At 39.0% G+C, this 21,993-nt stretch overlaps 2 protein-coding genes across 3 annotated transcripts in view; one reads left to right on the top strand and one right to left on the bottom strand.

Moving 5' to 3' along the window:
- stk10 (serine/threonine kinase 10) overlaps window positions 1–17,548 on the top strand; it is a 40,623-nt gene extending 23,075 nt beyond the window's left edge. The window contains exons 6-20 of the mRNA XM_079647872.1: window positions 48–242; window positions 856–937; window positions 5,366–5,500; window positions 7,282–7,608; window positions 7,703–8,122; window positions 10,315–10,439; window positions 11,171–11,294; window positions 11,651–11,830; window positions 11,996–12,088; window positions 12,977–13,106; window positions 13,284–13,408; window positions 13,624–13,812; window positions 14,410–14,535; window positions 14,699–14,812; window positions 15,762–17,548. Coding sequence (XP_079503998.1) covers window positions 48–242; window positions 856–937; window positions 5,366–5,500; window positions 7,282–7,608; window positions 7,703–8,122; window positions 10,315–10,439; window positions 11,171–11,294; window positions 11,651–11,830; window positions 11,996–12,088; window positions 12,977–13,106; window positions 13,284–13,408; window positions 13,624–13,812; window positions 14,410–14,535; window positions 14,699–14,812; window positions 15,762–15,902 — 2,506 coding nt within the window. The 3' untranslated portion in view covers window positions 15,903–17,548. The remainder of the gene's footprint in view (window positions 1–47; window positions 243–855; window positions 938–5,365; window positions 5,501–7,281; window positions 7,609–7,702; window positions 8,123–10,314; window positions 10,440–11,170; window positions 11,295–11,650; window positions 11,831–11,995; window positions 12,089–12,976; window positions 13,107–13,283; window positions 13,409–13,623; window positions 13,813–14,409; window positions 14,536–14,698; window positions 14,813–15,761) is intronic.
- Window positions 17,549–18,126: 578 nt separating this feature from the next.
- sh3pxd2b (SH3 and PX domains 2B) overlaps window positions 18,127–21,993 on the bottom strand; it is a 38,289-nt gene continuing 34,422 nt past the window's right edge. For both annotated transcript variants that reach the window (XM_079647873.1, XM_079647874.1), the window contains 3 exons: window positions 21,790–21,836; window positions 21,571–21,696; window positions 18,127–21,457 (listed from right to left, as the gene is read on the bottom strand). In XM_079647873.1, the coding sequence (XP_079503999.1) occupies window positions 19,931–21,457; window positions 21,571–21,696; window positions 21,790–21,836 (1,700 nt within the window). In that variant the 3' untranslated portion in view covers window positions 18,127–19,930. The remainder of the gene's footprint in view (window positions 21,458–21,570; window positions 21,697–21,789; window positions 21,837–21,993) is intronic.

The raw sequence follows: 21,993 nt of genomic DNA, 5'->3' as shown, positions 1-21,993 counted from the left end.
ATGGTCCATGATATAAATACCTTACATTTCTGTTTTCTCTCTGTCAGGATGGCTCCAGAGGTGGTAATGTGTGAGACAATGAAGGATGCTCCATACGACTACAAGGCTGATGTCTGGTCTCTGGGAATCACTCTGATCGAGCTGGCACAGATCGAACCCCCCCACCATGAGCTCAACCCCATGAGGGTGCTGTTGAAGATCGCCAAGTCGGAGCCTCCCACCCTGGAGCAGCCGCACAAATGGTGAGGATTCATCAACAAAATACTCTGAATTCACCTATTGTACAGTTGGTCAGTGCATTTATATATCATTTGGGGAAATTCTGGAAGATAATTGGAAGGGGTGAAAATAAATCTAATGTGTCCAACATTTTCACACAAATCTTGATTTATAAATTTCAGGGGCTTATTTATTCTTGTCTAGATTCACTTGGTTGTTTTACATTCTACAGCTAAATGATTTTGATCATTTTCAGTTTCCTGTAATCTACCTCCCCCTCTCTGCCTTAAGCCAATTTTGCACTTTCTAAAACTATAGCAACAACTCAGCATTGAAACGCGTGCCAAACTATACGTTTTTCCCTTTCACTTTAATGAGTCTTGGCTGTTTCATAGCTTCAAATGTAGTGCTGCAAAATTGAAGCTATCAGGTGCTGAAGGGGCATTTGGGACAATGAGCCCACTCATCATTCCAGTTGAAAGCTTTTTTACAAAGCACAGCTGTGCACAAAGATGATCAACTATCTGGAAATGTTTTGTTATGTTGTGTAACTTTCCCTTCATCCTTCCCCTCCCACCACCCCTTTCTTCATACTTATTGTTTTGATTAATTTTTGTTTTCCTGTGTTCACTCAAGGTCACAGGACTTTAAAGATTTCCTGAAGAAATCTTTGGACAAAAACCCAGAGACTCGTCCGACTGTAACACAACTCATTGAGGTAATACTGCCGACGTTGCACACTGCTGAACTTTGATGTATGAAGAAACATTGTCCTAGCTCTTTCCTTATCTAGCAACACACACACAGGAACATTTAAGTCTTTTATTTCTAATACCTGATTGGAGTGATCTTTGCCAGGGAAGTGAGCGATGCCCCCGTGGAGGGAACTGGCATGTGAGGGGGAGAGGAATGCAAGGTGTGGGCATAAAAGGAGCCGGCAGAGAAGGAGAAGGATGGCATACAAAGTGAAAAGGAAATGAAAAAAACGAATCTGGAAAAAATAAAGTTTGGTTACCATCAGCTTTAAGATAATTGTTCTATTGATTTTAAAAGAACCCTCTGAGGGCTTCTCCTTAGGGCATTCCCATCTCAAAGACAATTGAGTTTTCTCATCCTTACATGTAAAGGCACTTTGGCACATCAGGGCTATGTCTAAGGGGATTCTGAAGACACACAGTCTGGCAGTAATACATGATTATCAGAGATTGAACTTTTCCCAAAGTCCTGAGAAAATTAGAGAAAAAGTGAACAGGGTGTGGATTAAAGCACGACCACGGCGTCTTTTAAAATTCAGAGCCACAGTTTCCTGTCTGTATCCCACAGCTGAGGGAATGCCAGTTATGTACATTCCCTCCCTCAGCCAATGGTATGTCTGGATTACCCTGAGCCCGCCACTTCTAGCCAATTAGAGAGAGGCTCAGATGAAAACCCTAGACCCGGGCCCGCTGGGAATTCTGCATGTGCTCTCCAGCGGGGGGGAGGGAGACGGGCGCGGTCCAGTTTTTGGTGCCTTGCTGGAGGTTTTAGATGTTTATCATGCCTGCTGCTCCCTACGGCTGTCAGATAGTATTTACTGCAGATAGTTGTGCAATGATGACATAACATTCTGCTTTGTAAAGGATGTTGAATGAAGTTGGTTTAGTGAGAGTTACATATGTGATTTGTTTAAGGTGTTTCTTTTTTATTCATTGGTGTGTATGGATGTGCAGAACAGATGAAGTGCAGGAAGTGACAAGAAGATTATAATGAATCATAGATAGGAGTGTCTGGACTCTAGGTGTTAAACTATGCGAGTTGTGTGTGTGACTGTTTCAAAAGGAAATCAATGGATAACGTTTCATCAGGCTTCACTAAGATGCTATTAGATACACAAAATGTGAACCTCTTGCCTTGAGTCTGTCGCACATGTGTGCTTGTAAAGACTGTTTACCAAACAACATGACACACAGTATCAGTGGCTGTGTGCTGGCAGGAGACCATGTGGATGACTTGTACTCATTACACTGAAAATAGCTTCTCCTCTCGCATAGTTTCTCATGGTCAGGATTTCTGCAACAATTTTGGGAGCAGCCTACATTCATGTATCACAAAAGAAGCTTTTCTGTTAAGATCATAGCATGTCTGTCTGTACTATCTGATATTTTATCATACCAATTTTTCTCTGAGCAAGGTCTTTGCAGTGGTTTTTCAGTTATTAACATTGTGCAGACACAAATGCACATACATTTATATTTGTGAGAATTCTAATTGACATCATGCATTCCTAAGCCCAAAGTCACAACCCTATCAACTATAAGAAAAAGGATTACCCTTGCTTTAGTCTCAACCTAATTATAACACTAAAGGGTCATTTCACCCAAATTCAAAGATTAAATTAGTACTTCTTCAAATCATAACTCAATCATATCTGAGCAGACAGACAGACATCATACACATATTTGTAGTGACTTACACTTTCCAAAGATATCATTTTACATGTATACATTTATATGTATGTCATTTTACAATGAAAACATTTTAGTTTCTAAGTTATCCTGTGTTAGTGGTCTGTACATTGTTATATTGCAAACTACATTTGTTTATAGATAAATGAACTTACTTAATGCCAGAGTCCGTTTTGTTTAAAACTTTTATGGGCAGTCTTTCACAGGAAGAATTTTTCTGGATCACAGAGTAAAGTATTTTTCTCAGACTGATACTTCAAAATGTGTGCAAATCATTTTATTTACGGAGACCAAAATGACTACTTACCTAACACCAGCACTTGCCCCCAACTTAACCTAGACTTAATTATAAGCTTAAACGTAAAACAAGTCTGAACCTCTGAACCACCCTTTGAAGAGGACTGAACAAAATTCCCTCACTTTCCCAAAAAATGTGCTCTCTCAAGTTCTTAAACTCAAATGTCCCCTCCCTCACAAATACTGAAGTGAAAACACACACTTCACTCTCAATGCTTAACAGGTAATTCTGTCCCCCACCTCCGGTCCCCTAATGGGCCATATTGTTCACATTTAACCTTTTCACGCCCAGCCATGCATGTAAAAGCCAAAATCTCTCAGTCCCTGGGTCTAACGCAACACGAAACCTAAAAGAGAGGACATGAGCTCCAGTGATCCACATCTTGATCCATAATGGCAGTAACAAAAACATGGTTGGTGCTCTGTAAATCTGGCTGTTTGCCTTGCCTCCCCTTTGATATGCCTCAGAGAACTGGCTTCAGCCCGAGTATGGGAGGTCTTCTTGTTCACTTGTTACAATAAACAGTGGGAAGTTGAAATCTCAGATGTTTGCTACTGTCTGGGTTTCAGTGGTGCCTGAGCAAGAAAGAGATTTTTGTTTCTTACAGTATTACATTTAACTAAACAGTGTAGGCTTAGATCAGTCGTGTTGACGGTGCAAAAATCATTCATAATCAGTGGAATAGTTTACTATTATATGTGTTTATTTCAAGTAAAAAGCTGCAAGTGACGGTTTGTTATTGATTGTTCTATTGTTGTCAATGTCTAAAGTTATTGATCACCATCACTAAGCATGATTCTGATATTTGTTCTAATCGATAAGCTATTTAGTTTTAATCTTAATATTATTCAATAAAGCTTGGGTAAAGTAACAACATGACCTAAGAACAGTAGCTAGGTTATTTATTTAACTAACCCTTTAATTGTATGTACCAGCTGCAACACTAGCTGAACTGTCACACCCTATTCCAAGCATCACAAGCTTGTGGAGACTTTTTAAAGAATGAATGGACCAATCGGCATTTCCATTTGCCATGTAGCTGCAAATGTTGTAGTCCTCGCATTTGTTCATCTCAGTCTGTACCACCACAGGATTGTAGGGCTTTAACAGCCGGTGTCTGTGATCTCTCAGCGGGTCTGTGTGTACTCAGGAAGTAGGTAGTGAGGTTATTGGAGCCTGAATCTGTTAAACTTTGTGTCTTGATTGAACTAGTGTGACTTTCTTCTTTATAAGATGCTGAATTTGAATTGAAATAATTGTTCATAAAATTACTCTGCTGTGTCAGATCAGGAAAGCTAAGTATGATTATCTTTTAAGATTTAGTGAGTTAGCATTAGCAACACAGCGACCCTTAGTATCTTACATTGCAATGGACAATTTATGCATGTGTGTATCTTTGTATTCTTATTTCCAATGTGGTGTAATACATGCTAAGATGGCATTTACACTATCTGGCTCACCAGACAATAGCCGACTGTTGTTTGTCACCGGAGATGTTAAGAGCTGAAGCCTAATGCAGTCCTCGAGGACAAGCTACTGCACACAAACAACTGTGGTCAACAAATGTGTACACACACCCCCACACCCCCACACCCCCACACCCCCACACCCACACACCCACACACACACACACACACACACACACACACACACACACACACACACACACACACACACACACACACACACACACACACCGAGTTATGCACACTTCATGGTCCAGCACCACTTGTAGCTTTTTCCCCTTTGTCAGCTGTTCCAATTAAATTACACTGCAGTGCAAAGACTCTGAATAATAGATGATCAGCTGCACTCAACTTTTAATTTAGTAGTTTTATTTCCCTTGCACTCAACTTATTACTGCTCTGTTTGCGCTTCGGCAAAAACACAAATTGTCTCTCCAAGGCTGTAAAACTAAAGACGGCTGGCTATTTTACGGAAATGATGATTGAACGCTTCTACATCAGTGTGCCATTAAACTGCTACATCAGGGAGAGTTGTGTTGTAGAGACACTATTGTTGTAGCTGTTTAGGAACTGGCAGGTGGCAGATAGAGTTACCTCTGCAGGGAAAGTCTCCTGCAGCCTTGCTTCTTTTGTCTTTTGCCTGTCACAGTCTAATGGGCATTGTATTTGAATGGAATTACTTCACATTTTCATTAGACATGTTGTTTATTTTCTAGCCAATCTTCATCGAATTCCTCATCTTAGTCCTTATTGCCTGTGGTTTGTTGTTGTAGGGGTTTTAATTATGTGCTCACATTGGTCTCTTGCCCTCTTTGTACGGGCAATGTCCACATTATGTGTAAAGGATATATCTGATTTGTACAAGCATTACATGTAATACAAATACTCTTTGTAATTGAACTGCTAATTAATTAACCATTTATCCTCTGTGCCTACAGCACCCTTTTGTGAGAAAGGTGACGTCCAACCGCCCGCTGCGAGAGCTGGTGGCCGAGGCCAAAGCTGAGGTCATGGAGGAAATCGAGGACAATAGGGAGGAAGGCGAGGAGGACGACGCCATGGAGCTCACTGTGGTACTTTTAATTTCTGTCCCTTTGTTTTTTTTCTGCGTCATTGTTTGTTTCCAAAAGCAGACTGAGCATTTCATGGGTTTGATTGTAAGAGTACATAAGATTCATATTTACAAGGTCATGTAACTGTTCATTTGAGTTTTGCCAGAACTCATGCACATTATCACACAAAGGCATATGCTCCCACACCCAGAAAAACACACATGTTCTGCTTTAGTCTTTGAAGTCTTTGAACTGCATATTTTAGTAAACATGGCCTTCCTGCCAAAGGAAGAACGTTTCATTCTGAAGAAACCATGCATAAATCCACAGAAACTATACAATTTAGAAAGTAACATGCAGTAGTATGAAAGTGCAATTTACCTCCTGCACTTTGCACAAACAAAGGAACATAAACCGGAACACTGGCATTCTTCCACACCCACACGTAGTTAAATATAGTTGCTGCCCTCGTTCTTGCTCCTGTATAGAAACGCTGTCACTTCACCTCTGATGGACTACATTTTTGAAGGTCCCACATTGTTCTGTTTTGACACTGTGACCCTTAAGTAAAGAAAGACATTTCAATATACTCCAGGGACTGACAAGGTGAAAATACCTTTTTATAAACTCTCCTGCGAACAGGAAGTTGTGACTAGGCAAATGTGATAAACATAGATGTTTTTCTCTTAATGCAAATTAATGTTGATATCATATCTCTTTTTTTTTTACTTTAACAGTTAGTGTGATGAAATTTGAATTGATGTAGGTGAAAATAACTTGGAAACAGGATTAGTTTTTTACTGGATATTATTATTTATATGATGTGATTGATATGTAAATAGGAAATGATGTTAAAACGGTGTGAATCCAACCATTCGATTTCTCATCCTTGTTTTAAGGTTAACTAAGATATCCTCTATTTGTTCCCTTTTCTCTTCCAGCAAGGACACTCTAGTGCACACACAGCAACTTTTTGACACATACAGTAAAAGCCCCTGAAAGCTGGCCAAGCAGTTATCTGAGTGTTAATCTCTTTCTATATATCACACACAGCCAGACCGAGATGTTTGCTGAGACATTAGAAAGGCTGAACCGGACCATAAAGATGTCTTGTAGTGTTGTTTGCCTCTGGTTTAAGTCAGCAGAGTTTTTTTTAAGAAACGGAATTGCTTAGATTGACATATGGCTGTGCACATAATTATAAAATAACATCTTCATTTGTGTTCATAATTACAGACCATAGAATTCCCATGTCTAGCACACATCTGTCACTTTCTGTAATTACATGTGAAATAGTTCAAATGGCCTTTTCTGAGAATGTATGTAATTGTTGGAGAAAAGCTATATTTTCCCTTCTGGTTGCTAAAGTTAAAGGGCATTCTAGTCATTAATTCAGTGATTGAGTGATTTTAATGTTTTTTAGCTGCTACTGGGATGTGATTTAGTTTGATTTGATTATTATTGGTTATTTTATTATTTTTGTTTTATTGTTTCAGTTCTATTATATCTCATGATAGATGCTTCATTGTGTTTAGGATACCTAAAACATATATGAAAATTATGCATTTTTTTGTATTTTATATAAACAATTAAAAATTAGTACAGATCAGTCATGGAACGTTGGGTTAGGGTTAATAACCGGACTGTCTTTTTTATTTTCCAACAAAGTTATATTGTGTACATTTCAAAGCATTCAAAAATGACAAACGTCAAGGCTGTTCTATTGTCAAAGTGTGAAAACCAAATGTTTTTTGCATTCACGCTTAACAACAATCCTCTCTCCCTCCTCCTCATTCCTAAAGTCTCCAGGAAAGGAACCATGCCAGACCAGTCAGACCAGTTTGGAAGGAGACCAGTCTCTGATCACCCAGACCCCCACCACACCAGTCCCTCTACCTAGGAAGGGGGCTGAGGCAGAAAGACCAGCAGAGGAGCAGCCAGGCATGGTGGTCCCTGTCCCTCTACCGCAACAGAGTCTCCCCCCAAATGATCCGGAGGAGTTGGGCGACAAACTTGTCGATGAAGTAATTCACGAGTCTGAGAAATCCGAAAGTGAAGCCTCAACGAAGACCTCCAGCTCAGATTCAGGCATTGAGGATGGGAAGAGTACCCCAACATCTGAGGAAAAGGTGCTTGTCAAAGTTTTAGATTTTGAAATATTAATCTACTTCTCAAGTTTTGACTGTGATTTCATTAAATTACAATCTTATAATGTATTTGTAGGTTGCTGTGGAGACCCCAGAGACCGAACAGCCACCGTCTCTCACCAAGCCAACATCTGGGGAACATGTTGAAATCTTTATGGTCTCAAACGACCCAGAGGTGCCCAAGGTCAAGGTGACGGAGGATGAGAGCGTGACTAATGAAGACTTACCAACTCCAAGCAAAAGTACAAGTGTCACTCCTGCACCCAGTCCCGCTCCCTCCACTGCCCCTACCCTAATGCTTACACCCTGCTCTGAGCCCAATGGGAGCCTCACCAAGGGAACCCCAGACCGGACATCCACAGGAGGAAACGCAGAGGCTGTCTCACCTTTTATCAATGGTGGGATTATCAACAAACGGTACTCTTATTCAGGCAGCATGGCATCAGAGAGCATGGACATGTCCAGCCACAAGGGGAATAACTCAATGTCTGCAAGGGTGAGTCAACACAAAGCAACACTAATTGAAAAAGCCTGATCTATCTTAGTTCAATATATTTCTTCTGCCTCCTTTTGTAAATGCTAAGATGTACGAACCCAGGATATAGATGTATCCTTTATTTACTATTTATTGAAGTGTTTCACTAGAGAACATGTCTAAAACGTAAACAAGACCAGTATTTTACTGTAGAAGAGGCAGCTCCCCGCCTATGAAGGAAAGCCCCTCCTTGGAAAAAGTGTTTCTCAGCACCCACAGAGGAACTGAATGTGCATTGTGTTGTGTTTTGGGGTGTGGGTGTTAACCATCTGAAACAGACGACAGCCTGTCTTCCAAAAGGCATGCACTACATATTGCATTCAGGGAGATTATGGAGAAGGACACTAGAAGATGGGAAGGCAAAGGGAGAAAAGAGAGAAACCATTTCATCATTTATCACCAAGCCTTTCTGAAGCAAAATATGCAACATTTCCGTATCATTAGGACCAACAGTGCCCTTTGTGTGGGCACAGTTCAGCTTTCACCAGCGTGAATGGAAGTTTCTATACTGCTCATTGTCACCCTGCTGCTTCTGGAGGCTTATAGACTGCCCATCAATATAATCCTATTGACTGCGCGTGGAGTCGTGTCTGTTTGGCATGTTAAGTTTTTCCAGAACAGATTATTCAGCAGCAGCAGCAGCAGCAGCATGGGCCATCTTTGTCGGACAGGAGGACACTTACATTTGTGTGTTTTTCGCACAAATGTGTATGATTTGAGATTGGCAGAGTTTGCATGTGCTGATAAATTGATGTGTACTCAAGGAGAGCTGCGTGTTTGTCGTTTTGTGAATGACATGAGATAGGAAGTTAAAGCCACAAACAACAAGGCTGAGCTACAGAATGACACACATGCCCTTTTATTTTAGTGCCAGTGTGTACTTAATAATACAGTCCAACACACAATTACATTGATTTACTGCTATCGTAAATGTGTCCGTTTTGTAGAAAGAGAATGAACAGTACAGAACAGGAATAATGCTTCCAGCTGCTGCCATCCACGGTAATAGTCTCATCCTATTTGCTCAGCTGTAGAAAGTTCAAGAGGAAGCTTTGTGAGAGTGGACAGAAGTTAACACAAACTAAATTAATTCATGCTTTTTTTTGGATCACTTTTCTCCTCTCCTCTCCCCACTTTTCCTCTTCTTATATACAAACTATTTATAAACCAGGACATGACGACGTACAGGAACTGAGCTACCCAGTGTTTGTAGGGTAAACCCTGCCATATCAAGTCATGTACATATTGTTCTTGGAGGCTGATTTTAGATTAGGGACTCATGCTTTTGTAAGCCATAACAATTTTTTATGTTCAATTTATAAGGAACAGTTCATGTATTATGTCAACCCCGCTCAAACCTCCTAAATCTGAGAGAGTTTGTTAAACTTTGATCAGACATTAAAGTATAAGGTCACCGGCCTGTGTTCTTGGTAGGCCTATGATTGGAAATAGACTGCTAGAATTGCTCGTCCTTATTGTAATACAACTATATTTTCTGAATTTCACCTGGCTATAAGAATAAAAAATAAAAAAAGTCACAGTGATTGATATTTTCCTGTCTGAGGTTACTTCCTGCATGGCATTACAGTGACAGATGGAGCATCATGCTGCTTGTTAAAGTAAAACCAGATTGACAGGAATATTAACACACGTCAACACACATTCAGAAACCGCTTTCTCTCCTTCCACCAGATAAAAAAGGTACCTTGAGTCACAAAGGCACGCATACTTAAAGGAGGGCTCAACCCATTTGACGCATAATAATAATAATAATAATAATAATAATAATAATAATAATAATAGCTTAGATTTATATTGCGCCTTTCATGGGACCCAATGTCTTGGGTAGTGCATATGTCAAAAAAGAAAAAAAATATTGTATAAAGCCTTGATTGGCTGCATGAAATGTGATCATTTGTCTCAGGTGATTTAACTTAAATCTGCGTAGGTTGGGATTTAAGTTTTTTTTTTTTTTAAATAAAAAAAGGAATGTTTGTGCACCCCTAAACTCTTGTGTCCCCCACATACAGTATATTTGAACAATAAACTAATAGAAATACCCCCTGTGATAGTTTCACTGGGCTCCCTTTAGTCTGATTTAATCTAATGTCATCCTCTTTTGTTTGACCTTTGTTCCTCTCTGTCTGCCTCAGGACTTCTCGAGTAAGACTCTGAAGAGAACCAGGAAGTTTATTATTGACGGCGTGGAGGTTAGCGTGACCACCTCCAAGATCATCAAGGATGATGAGAAGAAAGATGAGGAAATGAGATTCCTGCGGTATGTGCATGACTTCAATCTGTCTAGACGACATGCATTCAGTTTCAAAATGTCTGATTAATACATATTCAGATTGAGGCGTCTCTGACCCCTTAAGATTTAAGTTTCCAAATATCCATACTATGGAAAATATACTTATTTTGGTACTGGTTGCTTTATGTCATTGAATGGTTTAAAGGAAAATCTAAAGGTTTATTTTGGATTAAAGGGGGGATTTAGTTAGCTGTGTTTAGTTTTGTGAGTCTAGATGTTTAAACATAATGATCAATATAACTGTATTTGTTGTAATAAATGATTTGATTTCTGTGCATAGTTAAAACAATCTAAAACAATCAACTGTTTTGTGAAACCCAAGAAGTTACGCATGTGTTACCAATGCCATCTAGTGGTATAAACATGACATTGCATATGGGACTACAGTTCTACCAACAGGCTTATTTCTAATTAATACAAGACTATGGCATGCCCCTTCAGCAGCTGGGAGAAACATTTGAGATTTTAAAAAACAAGTACAGAGTTAGAGTTTTAACTTGGAGTTTCTACTTGTTTTGCTTGTCTGGGGAGTTTTTGAAATCATACACATAAGTGAAAATCTTAAAAATAAGGTTTATTGTCATAACATAATAGACAACTACGGTGTAATTGTGTAATGTATAAAACACTTAGATCGCAGGTTCCTCGAGTGCAATTTACAAGACATAAATAAATGTGTTTTTTTGTGTGTGTTTTAGACGTCAGGAGCTACGTGAGCTCCGGTTGCTGCAGAAGGAAGAGCACCGCGCTCAGGCTGGTCTGAACACCAAACTGGAATCACAGCGAGAACAAATGCAGAGACGTTTTGACCAGGAGATGAATGTGAGTCACAGTTTCTCTAATATACTTTTTTTCCAATATACATGGAAATTGTCAGTGTACTTTCTCAGAGTGTATGTCATAGTATACACAATGTCACAAAACATTTCATTGTATACATGCCAAAAATAAAAAGTAGAAACATATTAGAAAGTTAATTAACAAAACATCCTTTTATAGTTTGTCACAAAAAACCTTAAAGTCAATATTTTGTACCTCACACCCTGTTTCATTGATAAACTCTCTTCATCAAGTTTAGTGAGATTGCTAAATATTGGTGGTGTGATGCAACATGTTTTAAATCATTCTATTTTTCAACAAAGCTTACTGTGTGCTTGTTTCCTCATGTCGCAACCCAGGCCAAGAAGAAGCACTACGATGTGGAGCTGGAGAACCTGGAGAAGTTCCAGAAGCAGACTATTGAGAAGATGGAGGGAGATCACCATGTTAAACTCAAGGAAGAAACCAAACGCATCAAATTTGAGCAGGAACGCGACCTCCACAGGTTCCAGGATCAGATAAAACAAAAGAAAAAAGAGGTACATTGACTTTGAAGATATGGGGAATGAAAAATGTCAAGGAAAGCTTTGTCTCAAGACTTTATCCTTCTTCACATACTTTGCTTGCTTCCTCGTGGGCCTGTGCGTTTCAATCATGCGTCAGACTTTTTGGATATAATGTTTTCCTTATTTTAATACGTTTAGGTGAAACAATCTGTGGATAAGCTGCCCAGAAGTCTGCGTAAAGAATCCTTGAAGCAGAGGATGATGTCCTTCCAAGAAAATAAGTCAAAAGACGTAAGTAGTTTGTCATTTTGGGCTGAAGGTTTTATGATATTAGTTTTAAACTGAAAAGTTTTGATACATGGTAAATGGGGAGGAGTTCATGCATACATTCATGAAATAGGAAATGGGAACATACAGTGGAGGAAATAACAATTTGATCCCTTGTCGATTTTGTAAGTTCACCCAGTTACAGTCTATCATTTTAATGGTAGGTTTATTTTAACAGTGAGTAAGAATATCAAAAAGGAAATCCATAAATTGACATTATATAAAAGATACAAATTGATTTGCATTTAACTTTGGGAAATAAGTATTTGATCTCCTTGCAAAACATGTCTTGTACTTGGTGGAGAAACCCATGTTGGACAGCACATAGGCACAAATACCATTTTAAAAAAAAAAAAAAAAAAAAAAAAAAATATATATATATATATATATATAATATAATTAAGCAATAGCTCACGACAGGCCGTGGTATATGCTCATTATATCACACCTAAAGGGCGTGGTTCGGCAGGCAGTTTGCTTTTCAGCCCAACGGTATACTGTTTTTCTCAGACGCGGAGGGATACTGACTTGTTGTGAAAAGTAACTTACAATTCTACCCTGGGTATACGCTCAGTATATCACGGCTAAGAACCAATCAGATTGCTTGATTTGACTTGTCCGTTTTATAAAAATATATATATATACTGTTAATTTCTTTGTAAGTGGGCAAACTTAAAAAATCTCCAAGGGATCAAATACTTATTTCCTCCACTGTACAACCTACACAACCGTCCAATCAAACATTCGTTTTTTCTCTTGTGGACATAATACTCGATAACTACGGTTTTAGCTTTTTTTTTTAACTATTCCTTCCTTCCCTAAATCCCTGTCTTTCTTTCGTCTGTGATTTAGGAGCACACATTTGTGGCGGCTCAAAGGCATCATTTGGATACAACGCTGAACAGAATCATCACCAGCAACAAGAGAGAGATTGCAGAGACGGAGAGGGAATGCCTTAACAAGAAACATCAGCTGATCAGAGGTACTTAACTGTTCAGCACAGGAGTTAATTCAAACCCTAATGTATCGCCTGATCAAATGACCCTTAGGTTTTATTGATCTTAGCCCAGCCCTGATGTAATAGGATGACACAGTGTTGACACATTGCCTTTTTAGTAACTCTTGATCATTTCTTCTGTCCCCTCCTTGCTTTGATTAGAGCGTGAAGGTACAATATGGGACATGGAGGAGAAGAACCTTTACGAGAGACACCAGTTATTGAAGCAGCAGCTGAAAGACCAATACTTCCTCCAGAGGCATCAGCTTCTCAAAAAACATGAAAAGGTAAATCAGTGGAATGTAAATGTCAAAATGAAGTTTTATATCTGGTATTAATCTTCCATTGTATGTTCAGCATGCAGCATTTAGCCTGCGTTAGTCACAGCCACCACCTGTGTCACTTGTGTTTTTTAAGTAGCAATGTCAAAGGAGATTTTTCATATTCCCTGAAAACATATTACATTTAATTGACAATGTGTCTATGTCCTGCGTCACTACAGGAGCAGGAACAGATGCAGTGCTACAACCAGAGAATGATTGAGATCCTGAAAGCTCGGCAGCAGCAGGAGAAGAGCCGCATGCCCAAGATCCAGCGCGGCGAAGCCAAGACCCGCATGGCCATGTTCAAGAAGAGTCTCCGCATCAACTCAACGGGCAGCTCCTCGGAGGACAGAGAGAAGATCAAACAGGTACGGGCAGCAAGGGTTTACTCACTTTATATTTAAAGGTCATCTGTTATACAAAATCCACTTGTCCATGTATTTTATACATAAACATGTGTCCCCTATTTGTAAAGAGATTCTGAAAGTTCCAGGAAAAAAAATATTTGCTCACTTTTTGTCCTGATCCATTTCTATAAAAACCTGTCTGAAAATGAGCTGATCAGATTTTTGGCCACTTTATGATGTCATAATGATTTTTAGGCTTGTGTAACCATTAGCCAATCAGCAACCAAGGTAACACCCCCCCAACCTTATCACCTGATTCTCCTCCTAGAGCACCATTGTGTTCTTTGTCACCAAATATCTTGTAGAGGGGCGTGGGGAGGGGCTCCTTATGTTCATCTAAAGTCAAATATACAGAATCAGCACTTTTGGAACAGGGCAGAAACAGAGGGGTTTATGGGATGCTACAATGCATTATCTGTTTGGTATTTCGAGCCAAACACTTCAGAGACATGTTCTGTATATATCTGAGACCTATACTATATTGATGAAAAACATTATAATAGGGGACCTTTAAGCATACAGTAGATTAAATTACTGAGTCCTTCTGTCCCTCTGTAGTTCTCCCAGCAGGAAGAACGACGGCAGAAGGCAGAGAGGCTGAATCAGCAGCAGAAACACGAGAACCAGATGAGAGAGATGATTGGCATCTGTGAGAGCAACATCCGAGAGCTGCAGCAGCTTCAGGTGAATGAAACGCTTATCTGTTACACTGCACATCGATTGGTTTGTGTGAGGAACCGGTTTATCGTATCCATGTTTTTGTCCAGTCTATAGAATGTGCTGAACTAAAAAAAAAAACACAATAAATGGGCTGCAGTTGTTAACCAGAGTTTGTTTTGTGCTTCAGAATGAAAAATGTCACCTGTTGATTGAGAACGAGACTCAAAGGCTCAAGCAGGTGGATGAACAGCAAAACCAGCTGATGAAAGACTGGAGGGATCACCTGAAGCCCAGGAAGAAGGTACATGTGTTTTCGGTCACAATGTTGTAATCGTTTATATGAATGGCTCTTAAACACAAAACTATACTCACTATAGTTATGTTTTACAAAGAACATATACAAAATAATTCACATCGCACATGTACTCGAGTTAAGCAACCACCATGACGGACTCAGCATGACTACTTGGGTCTGAAAAAAACTCTGATTGTTGTGAAACATACAGCATGTTTAAATAAGGATGTGGCACTGAGAGATAGGACAGTAGAGGCTTATCAAAGTGAAGCCGTCCTTGCTGAGGTTTAGTATTAAAATCAATATTTATTATTGAAGTTTTATATACAAATATTTATCTAAAACACAGCTGATAACTAAATGACTAAGTAGTAAAGCAAGTGTTGACTTGGACGATAAGATCGACACCTCCTACCTGCACATGTAGTAAGGAACTATAGCTTTGGCATAAAGCCTAATAGCAGTGCACTATAGCACTAAATGATGCAGGTCTCCCTTGTAAATGAGATCGATGATCTCAAGGGACTAATCTGTCTAAATAAAGGTTTGAAATGAAATGAAATGAAGTGGAAAACGGTTACTTTTTAAAGTCAAAGAATCCATTGTTTTTGTTGTTCAATTTTTACACAAATGAATAAAACAACAACTTGCTGTGACCATTTCTTTGCAATCAAACGCCAATGGCATTCCTGGAGTCTTGTCTTTATGCTTAAATAACATCAGATATGAGAGTGGTATCAATAAGCTTTCCTCTTGGTAAGATAGAGGACAAAGTTTATCATTAGGGTCAAACTATTCATTTACCTTGATTTTAACTTGGATTGGAGCATACAAGACGACAGGCGCATAGGAGTGATGCACCTGTAAGGTATTAGACAAATGTGAATAAAGGTTTAATCCCTCAATGTGAAAGATTATCTAATTCTTATTTTTTGCTTTTCCTCTAATACTTTAGGCCCTTGAAGAGGAGCTCGGCATTAAAAGAAAGGAGCAGGAGGCTTTCTTCAAGATAGGTGAAAGTTCTGATTGCCCAAACCCAAGTTCACCACATAAACTCTCCAAGTTTGTGCCTTACCAAGACTCTTCCACCACTTAAAAAAAACGAAAACCTGTGATGTTGCAAAATATCTCCTGGCCACCAAAAACACCCATTCAACCACAGGCGTTTCAATGGCCTGCTGCCTTAGTTTGAATTTGCCACGTCTGTAACGCATCCCTTCATTAGGTTCTTTTAATGTTTTAGTGAGTTTTTATGTTTTAAGTAATGTTTAAAGTTTATTTTTCATTCTTTAAAAAAGGGTTGTTGTATTTGATGGGGGTAAAACTCATTGTGTGCTCCACATGGATCATTGCATAGCAGCTGCTTTCATACAGCGTTTCGATTTATTTTCTTTTGTCAAACTAATAATCAGTAAATAAGCAAAAGTAGTATTTGGTTGGGAGGATTTGTTTTTTTCTTAAGGAAGGAAGACCGTTTGTCTTTTATGAAAGCCGGTGAGCCAGTACATAAGCACTTTTTGTTAACTATTGCCTTCTTCCAAATATCATGACCAAAAATGCACCCAAATGTACTACTACTTACTAGTATATACAGTCAAATTTACTGACCTATTTTTTTACTTTTTCTGTATGGCTTTGCTCATTGACCTGTAAATCCACAAGTCAGCTGATGTCATACAGCAGCTAGAGTCTGCTTTTATTTATGTTCACTGAAAAAGAACAACCTTATCAAGACTAATCACTGTAAATGTTAATTTAATTGTTTTTCTTTTTTTAACACCATCGGTATGGAGCATGTGCTTATTATTTTGTATCTAATTTGAAATGGGGGATGAGGCTTAATCCTGATCAAACTTTAATTTTTTTCTTTTTAATGATTACTAAAGAATGAGGTTTGACCAGAGTAGGGAAAAATACTTTGTTTCTTTCTATTGTTGTATTTTTTTTTACTGTAAGTTCAGTCACACTGGATGGGGAAGTGAACTGATGAAGCCAAAGCAAAATACTGTTGTTCAATGAAGGACATTAGATAGGGGATTTAAATTTGAATAAAACAATATGTTTTAGGTTTATAATTGTTATACCATGCGCAGTGAATGTACTGCCTGCTAACCAAAGTGCAATATTCCATGTCTGTCTTTGCTAAGCTTAAAGAGGTTTATTTTGTATTAAACTTTGCCTTCAATTGCACTGAGGGGGAAATATATGAAGAGTTAAACTCCAAAAAATAGGTGTAATAAACCTCTTGAAAGAAAGAGCATTGCTAGGAAATTCTCAATTCTTCATAATCATTACTTTACGGAAAGCGATCATTTATATTTTTCACTTATTTTGGATCATAACTCTTCATATCATGTTGAAGGGAGTGCAACAATTTAGCCTGCTGTTAGATGCGTCTAATCTTAAACCTAAAGTTTGCAGCTGAGGAAAGTGTTGCCTTGTTTAGTGAGAGAGTGTATTTATTTTTATTTTAAAGCAATTCGACCTAGGTATTTACTTTGAACTGGGTCAGCAATCAGGTACAGCTTTATCTCTCTCTCCCTCACATTTTTCCAAAAGTATTTAAATTTGTTGTAAAAATGATCTTTTCTGTCATGTTTAATGGCTCCATGTATGCCTTCTTCTCTGTTGCAGTTTACGTGATATTATTTGTATTGAGGGGTTGTGAGTGTGAATGAAACTGTATCAGAAGGAACCACTGTTGTAAATAATAACTCTTAATAAAGGCAGATTTTCTAAATAGTGGATGTTGCATAGGCTCTTTTATGAGTGGCAGTGAACATTGGAAAAAAGTCATAGTATGTCAAAAAAAAAAAATATATATATTAATTCAATACAAATTTCATATTATAGTATTTCCGGAAATATGAATAAAATTCATACTTTAAATTGGTCAAAAAAAATCATAGTATGTGGAAAATGTTGAAAAAAGTAGTGGTATAGTTTGTCGACATTTTTGAAAAAAATCATTGTAAAGTATGTCCGAACATATGAAAAAAGTCTTAGTTTAATTAATCAAAAAAGGTCACATGTCGTAAAATATGAAAAATGTCAAAGTATTTTATGTCGGAAAATATGAAAAAAGTTATATGTTGAATAAAAAAAAGAAAGTACGGTAATAGTTTAGTTGAAAAATGAAATGGGAGTACTCACTTGCATGATGCTGACAACAGATGGCCATATAAACTCTACAGGGATAAAAGGAGATGTGGAATGGTGCAACAAGAAAGAATAATCTAAATGAAAGTAAAAAATGAAACAACTTCAAGCAGTGACCGTTTTTCTTGGGATATGAATTCTGAGACAGTAAGACAACTGGATTGAAAAGTCTGAAACTTTTATTGACTTAAGCAACATGAGACTTTATGTAATGAAAAGTACATAGCAAAAAAAGTATATATGATTACAATACTGAAATGACACCATCAACCCATACATCTTTCTTACCCCGTTCTGTACCTGCCTTTTGTCCTCGTGAAATAACCCCGAGAATAAAATGTTCTGTCTGGGAACCTTCAGCATTTTTCTGTATTAAACACGAACGTAAGGTGACAACATTAAAGCGACTAAAAGCGGTGTTACAGCTTGTAGCCTTGTCTGATTGTTTAGCAAACGATTAACTTGTTTTTTATGTTCCAATTTTGCTTATTTATTTAGCAAACCTAACACAATGTATGTAGACAATCATTTCTCGACAACCTGGTGAGAAATGAGCATCCAGTTTACATAATTCTTTAGGTTACTTTCAACAAAAACGACACTGCTCTTTATAAATCCTCTTATTAGCAAATCCCATAATTCCAACAACTCAATTCCTTCTTGGCTCTTTCTTCCTCTTCCTCAGTACAGAGTCAAATAGATGACAGAATGACCATCAAAGAAAAAGTGACAACAGCTAAGATATGCCTTTCATTTCTGTACAATAAAAAATATTTAGCTATACTGACCATGCTTGATACCAGTCAAGCATTAATGTCAAACATTATTTTTATACAATGGTCATTCTTTGCTGTTATTTTAGCACCAGACTTTGGTTAAAGTAAGACTTAACACTTACAATATTGTAAATCACTGTAGGTCACCAATTTCTTAGGTCAGACATCTGATACAGATTTGCAGATGTGCTCTTTAAGTCCCATTTCACACTTCTTCTTTTTGGGTGTAATATAACATGATTGTGGTCAAATACGTTCACACAGAGATTCTTTGAAACGTTTTAGTTTGTTTGCTCTAGCCTCATCTTTACATGGGTGAATATGTGTTACAGTGAGTATAAAAAAACATAGCTAATAACATGTCAAAAAAAATGCACTGTGGAATTCCTCCCCTTCGTTCAGCGTGTGCAAACCTCAAAATGGTTTTGTGTGAAATGACGGAAAAAGTGCACATCTGTTACAAGTCACTGCAACCACAATTATGCAGCCAACAAAATAAAGCAATACATTAGCAGAAAACCTTATATGCATGTTTTCTAGTATAACAAACAGTATTCTACTCGGCAACAATGTCTGTTTTAGTCATTTCTGATAGCACTAAAAAGCCCAAATGTAGTCGTGGAACTCCCCCAGTGAGTTCATGTGCAATCTTTGTCTCATAGATCTGTTTTGTCTACAGCTGGATTTGAACACCTAGCATTTTCTCCTGTGATGTAAAAGTTCGATATTTTTGTCAAACAACAAGGACTATGTCTACAGTTGCATACAGTCTAATAAGCACTGAAGCACTTTGCATATAATATTATAGAGGCACGATATCATCGAAGGCATGGGTAAAGATACATTACCTGCTTTATTTCTGTGTTAGGCTAGACTCTAGAATAGGGATCCTAAGTAAAAGCAACACTGACACAGGCTGGGACTAGAATACTGCAACAAAAGCAAAACACTTCTTACATGTAAAATTGAGATAAAAACCAAAGAACGTAAACATCATAGGACACAACAAGGTCAAGTGTTATTGCTGGTTCTGTTTGAGTAATGTTTTTTATCAAAATGAAACAAATGTCACTTAAAACAGTTATAAAAAAAAAAAAAGGTACCTATAAATAAAAAATGCCTATTAGCTACAAAGTAGTGATATTTTGTTTGTTTAATCATGTGGTCATGGATTTGAGAGCACATCGCACTAAGGTTTCTTGCTCAGGTAGTTCGAGGGGATCCAGGTCTCGACTTCCTGTCCTACATTCTTACAGAACCACCAGCCGCTGCTGTTTTTCTCCATCACTTCAAACACCGTACCCACCTTGAAGCTGGATGTTTGGTCATCCCCTTCAAAGTCTGCCACCGCTAAATACAGCTCATCCTTACTGGGCTCCATAAGTAACGGTGGAAGCTTGTCCTTGGGGGGGCCGGGCTTCAACTGAGGCTTGGGAGGAACCGGGACTTTATTACATTTGGGCCCTTCTTTATCTTTATTAGGAGGTGGCGGCATAAACCCCTTTGGTTTAGGTGGAGGGGGTCTGCTGAGGCTGGGTGGGGGGCCTTTGGGATAGTCCTGGATTTCTCTTAGAGCAGGTGGAGGCTTGGACTCGGTCGGGCTTGACGGGTCCGTCTTCTTTGGAGGTGGAGGTCTCCTTGGAAGCATATTGGGGGGTCTCTGTGGGGGTTCCTTGTGGGGAGGCACTGCTGGTTTTGCCGGAGGAGGGGAGATCTCCAGGCTGTGACCATTTATGTGTTTTGGGGGGAGTTTTGGCTCGTCGCAGTGCTTACCATTGCTGAGAGTAGGGATATGATGGGGGGGAGAGCTAGGGGGTGCAGAGGGATGGGAACTTTTTTCTGCTGTTGTGGCACCATTCTGAGAGTTTGCCTCGGAGCTGGGATCTGCAGGTTTTGAAGGCCTCAGTTTGCTTCTCAGGTTAGTGATGTCGAGTTTGTTTTCTGCCGGAGCATCTGGCTTGGCAGCTGGAACCGGTTTAGGTCGGATCGATGGCTTCGGTTTCATAAACAATGCGGGGCCGGCTGCATCTGGTTTCTCCTCCTGTGCTTCTACTTTGGGTTTTGGCGGCTGCTTAGGTACGGGTTTCAGATTAAACTTCTTCACCTCCTTGGCAGAGATCTTGTGGCCACATTCAAGACCCATCTCATTCCGGAGGTGAAGTACTTTGCTCTTATCTTCTTTCTTGTTCTCCGGTGGTTTGTCCGGTTTGAAGGGGGCTGCTTTGGGTGGAACCAGCGGCATGATGACCCCAGGAGCTGGGGGTTTTGGAGGCAAAGGTTTGGAAAGATCAGGCCTCGGTTTCTCTGATACCTCCAAATCAAAGCTCTTATTAATGGACTCCCTTCGAGGAGGCAGAGCTGGTTTCTCTTCAGCTGGAGGGGCTGATGGGGCTGGAGGTAAAAGCCCAGCAAGGGTAGGGGGAACCTTGCTGGCACTGGCCTTCCAATCTCTCAGCTTAGGCCGGGCACAGGAATCAGGGGCAGTGGTTGGCTCATCTGGTAAAGGCTTGGACCAGCTGTCATCTGTGCTTGAAACATTTGAAGAACCACCATTTTCCAGTCTCAGCTTCTCCATCTCATTGGGCAGAGGGGCAAGGAAGTTAGGGCGCACCGCATTGCTGGTCTTCTTGTACTTGTCGATAAAGGTGGCAGGGGCCCAGCCCTCTTTGTCATCAATCTGGATGTACCACCAACCACCATTATTCTTCTCTATCACCTGGTGGGTAAAAAAAGGATTGACTTCATTTTTAATATATAAACTAATTAAAACATTTACAAAACCAAATATTTTGCGATATTGTTTTTTTTTTTTTTAAGTGCTGCACCCACCTCAACTTTGATTCCAGCTTGGAAGCTTATACCATCAGGGATTGTGGTTTGGAAGTCTGCTATGGTGTAGAACTCTTCCTCAACCAGGGGAGCAACCGGTGGCTTGGGGAGGTTTGTACCACGTGGCTGTGGAATGTGAGAAAGAAGCATAAAAAGTTAACTTTTACTTTCCTATGCAATAAAAATGTGTACATCTGAGATTTTAACTGGATCTCTTACAATAGTAAGATCTCTGCGTGGAGGAGGTCGGTGTCTTAATCCCACTTCTGTGGAGGAAAAACATATTTGGTCAATAAATAAGGGGTACATTTGCAAAGCAGTTTTATTTATATTAATTCATATTACACAGGTTTTTTCAGCTTAGAGTACTTGTTATGCTCACTGCAGAAACTGTAAGCTAGAGTTAATCACTACCTTGTCAAA

This window comes from Notothenia rossii, assembly GCF_949606895.1.
Source record: "Notothenia rossii genome assembly, chromosome: 9".
NCBI lineage: Eukaryota > Metazoa > Chordata > Actinopteri > Perciformes > Nototheniidae > Notothenia > Notothenia rossii.
Note: the sequence above shows the minus strand (reverse complement) of the source record. Positions and strands in the feature narration are given on the sequence as shown.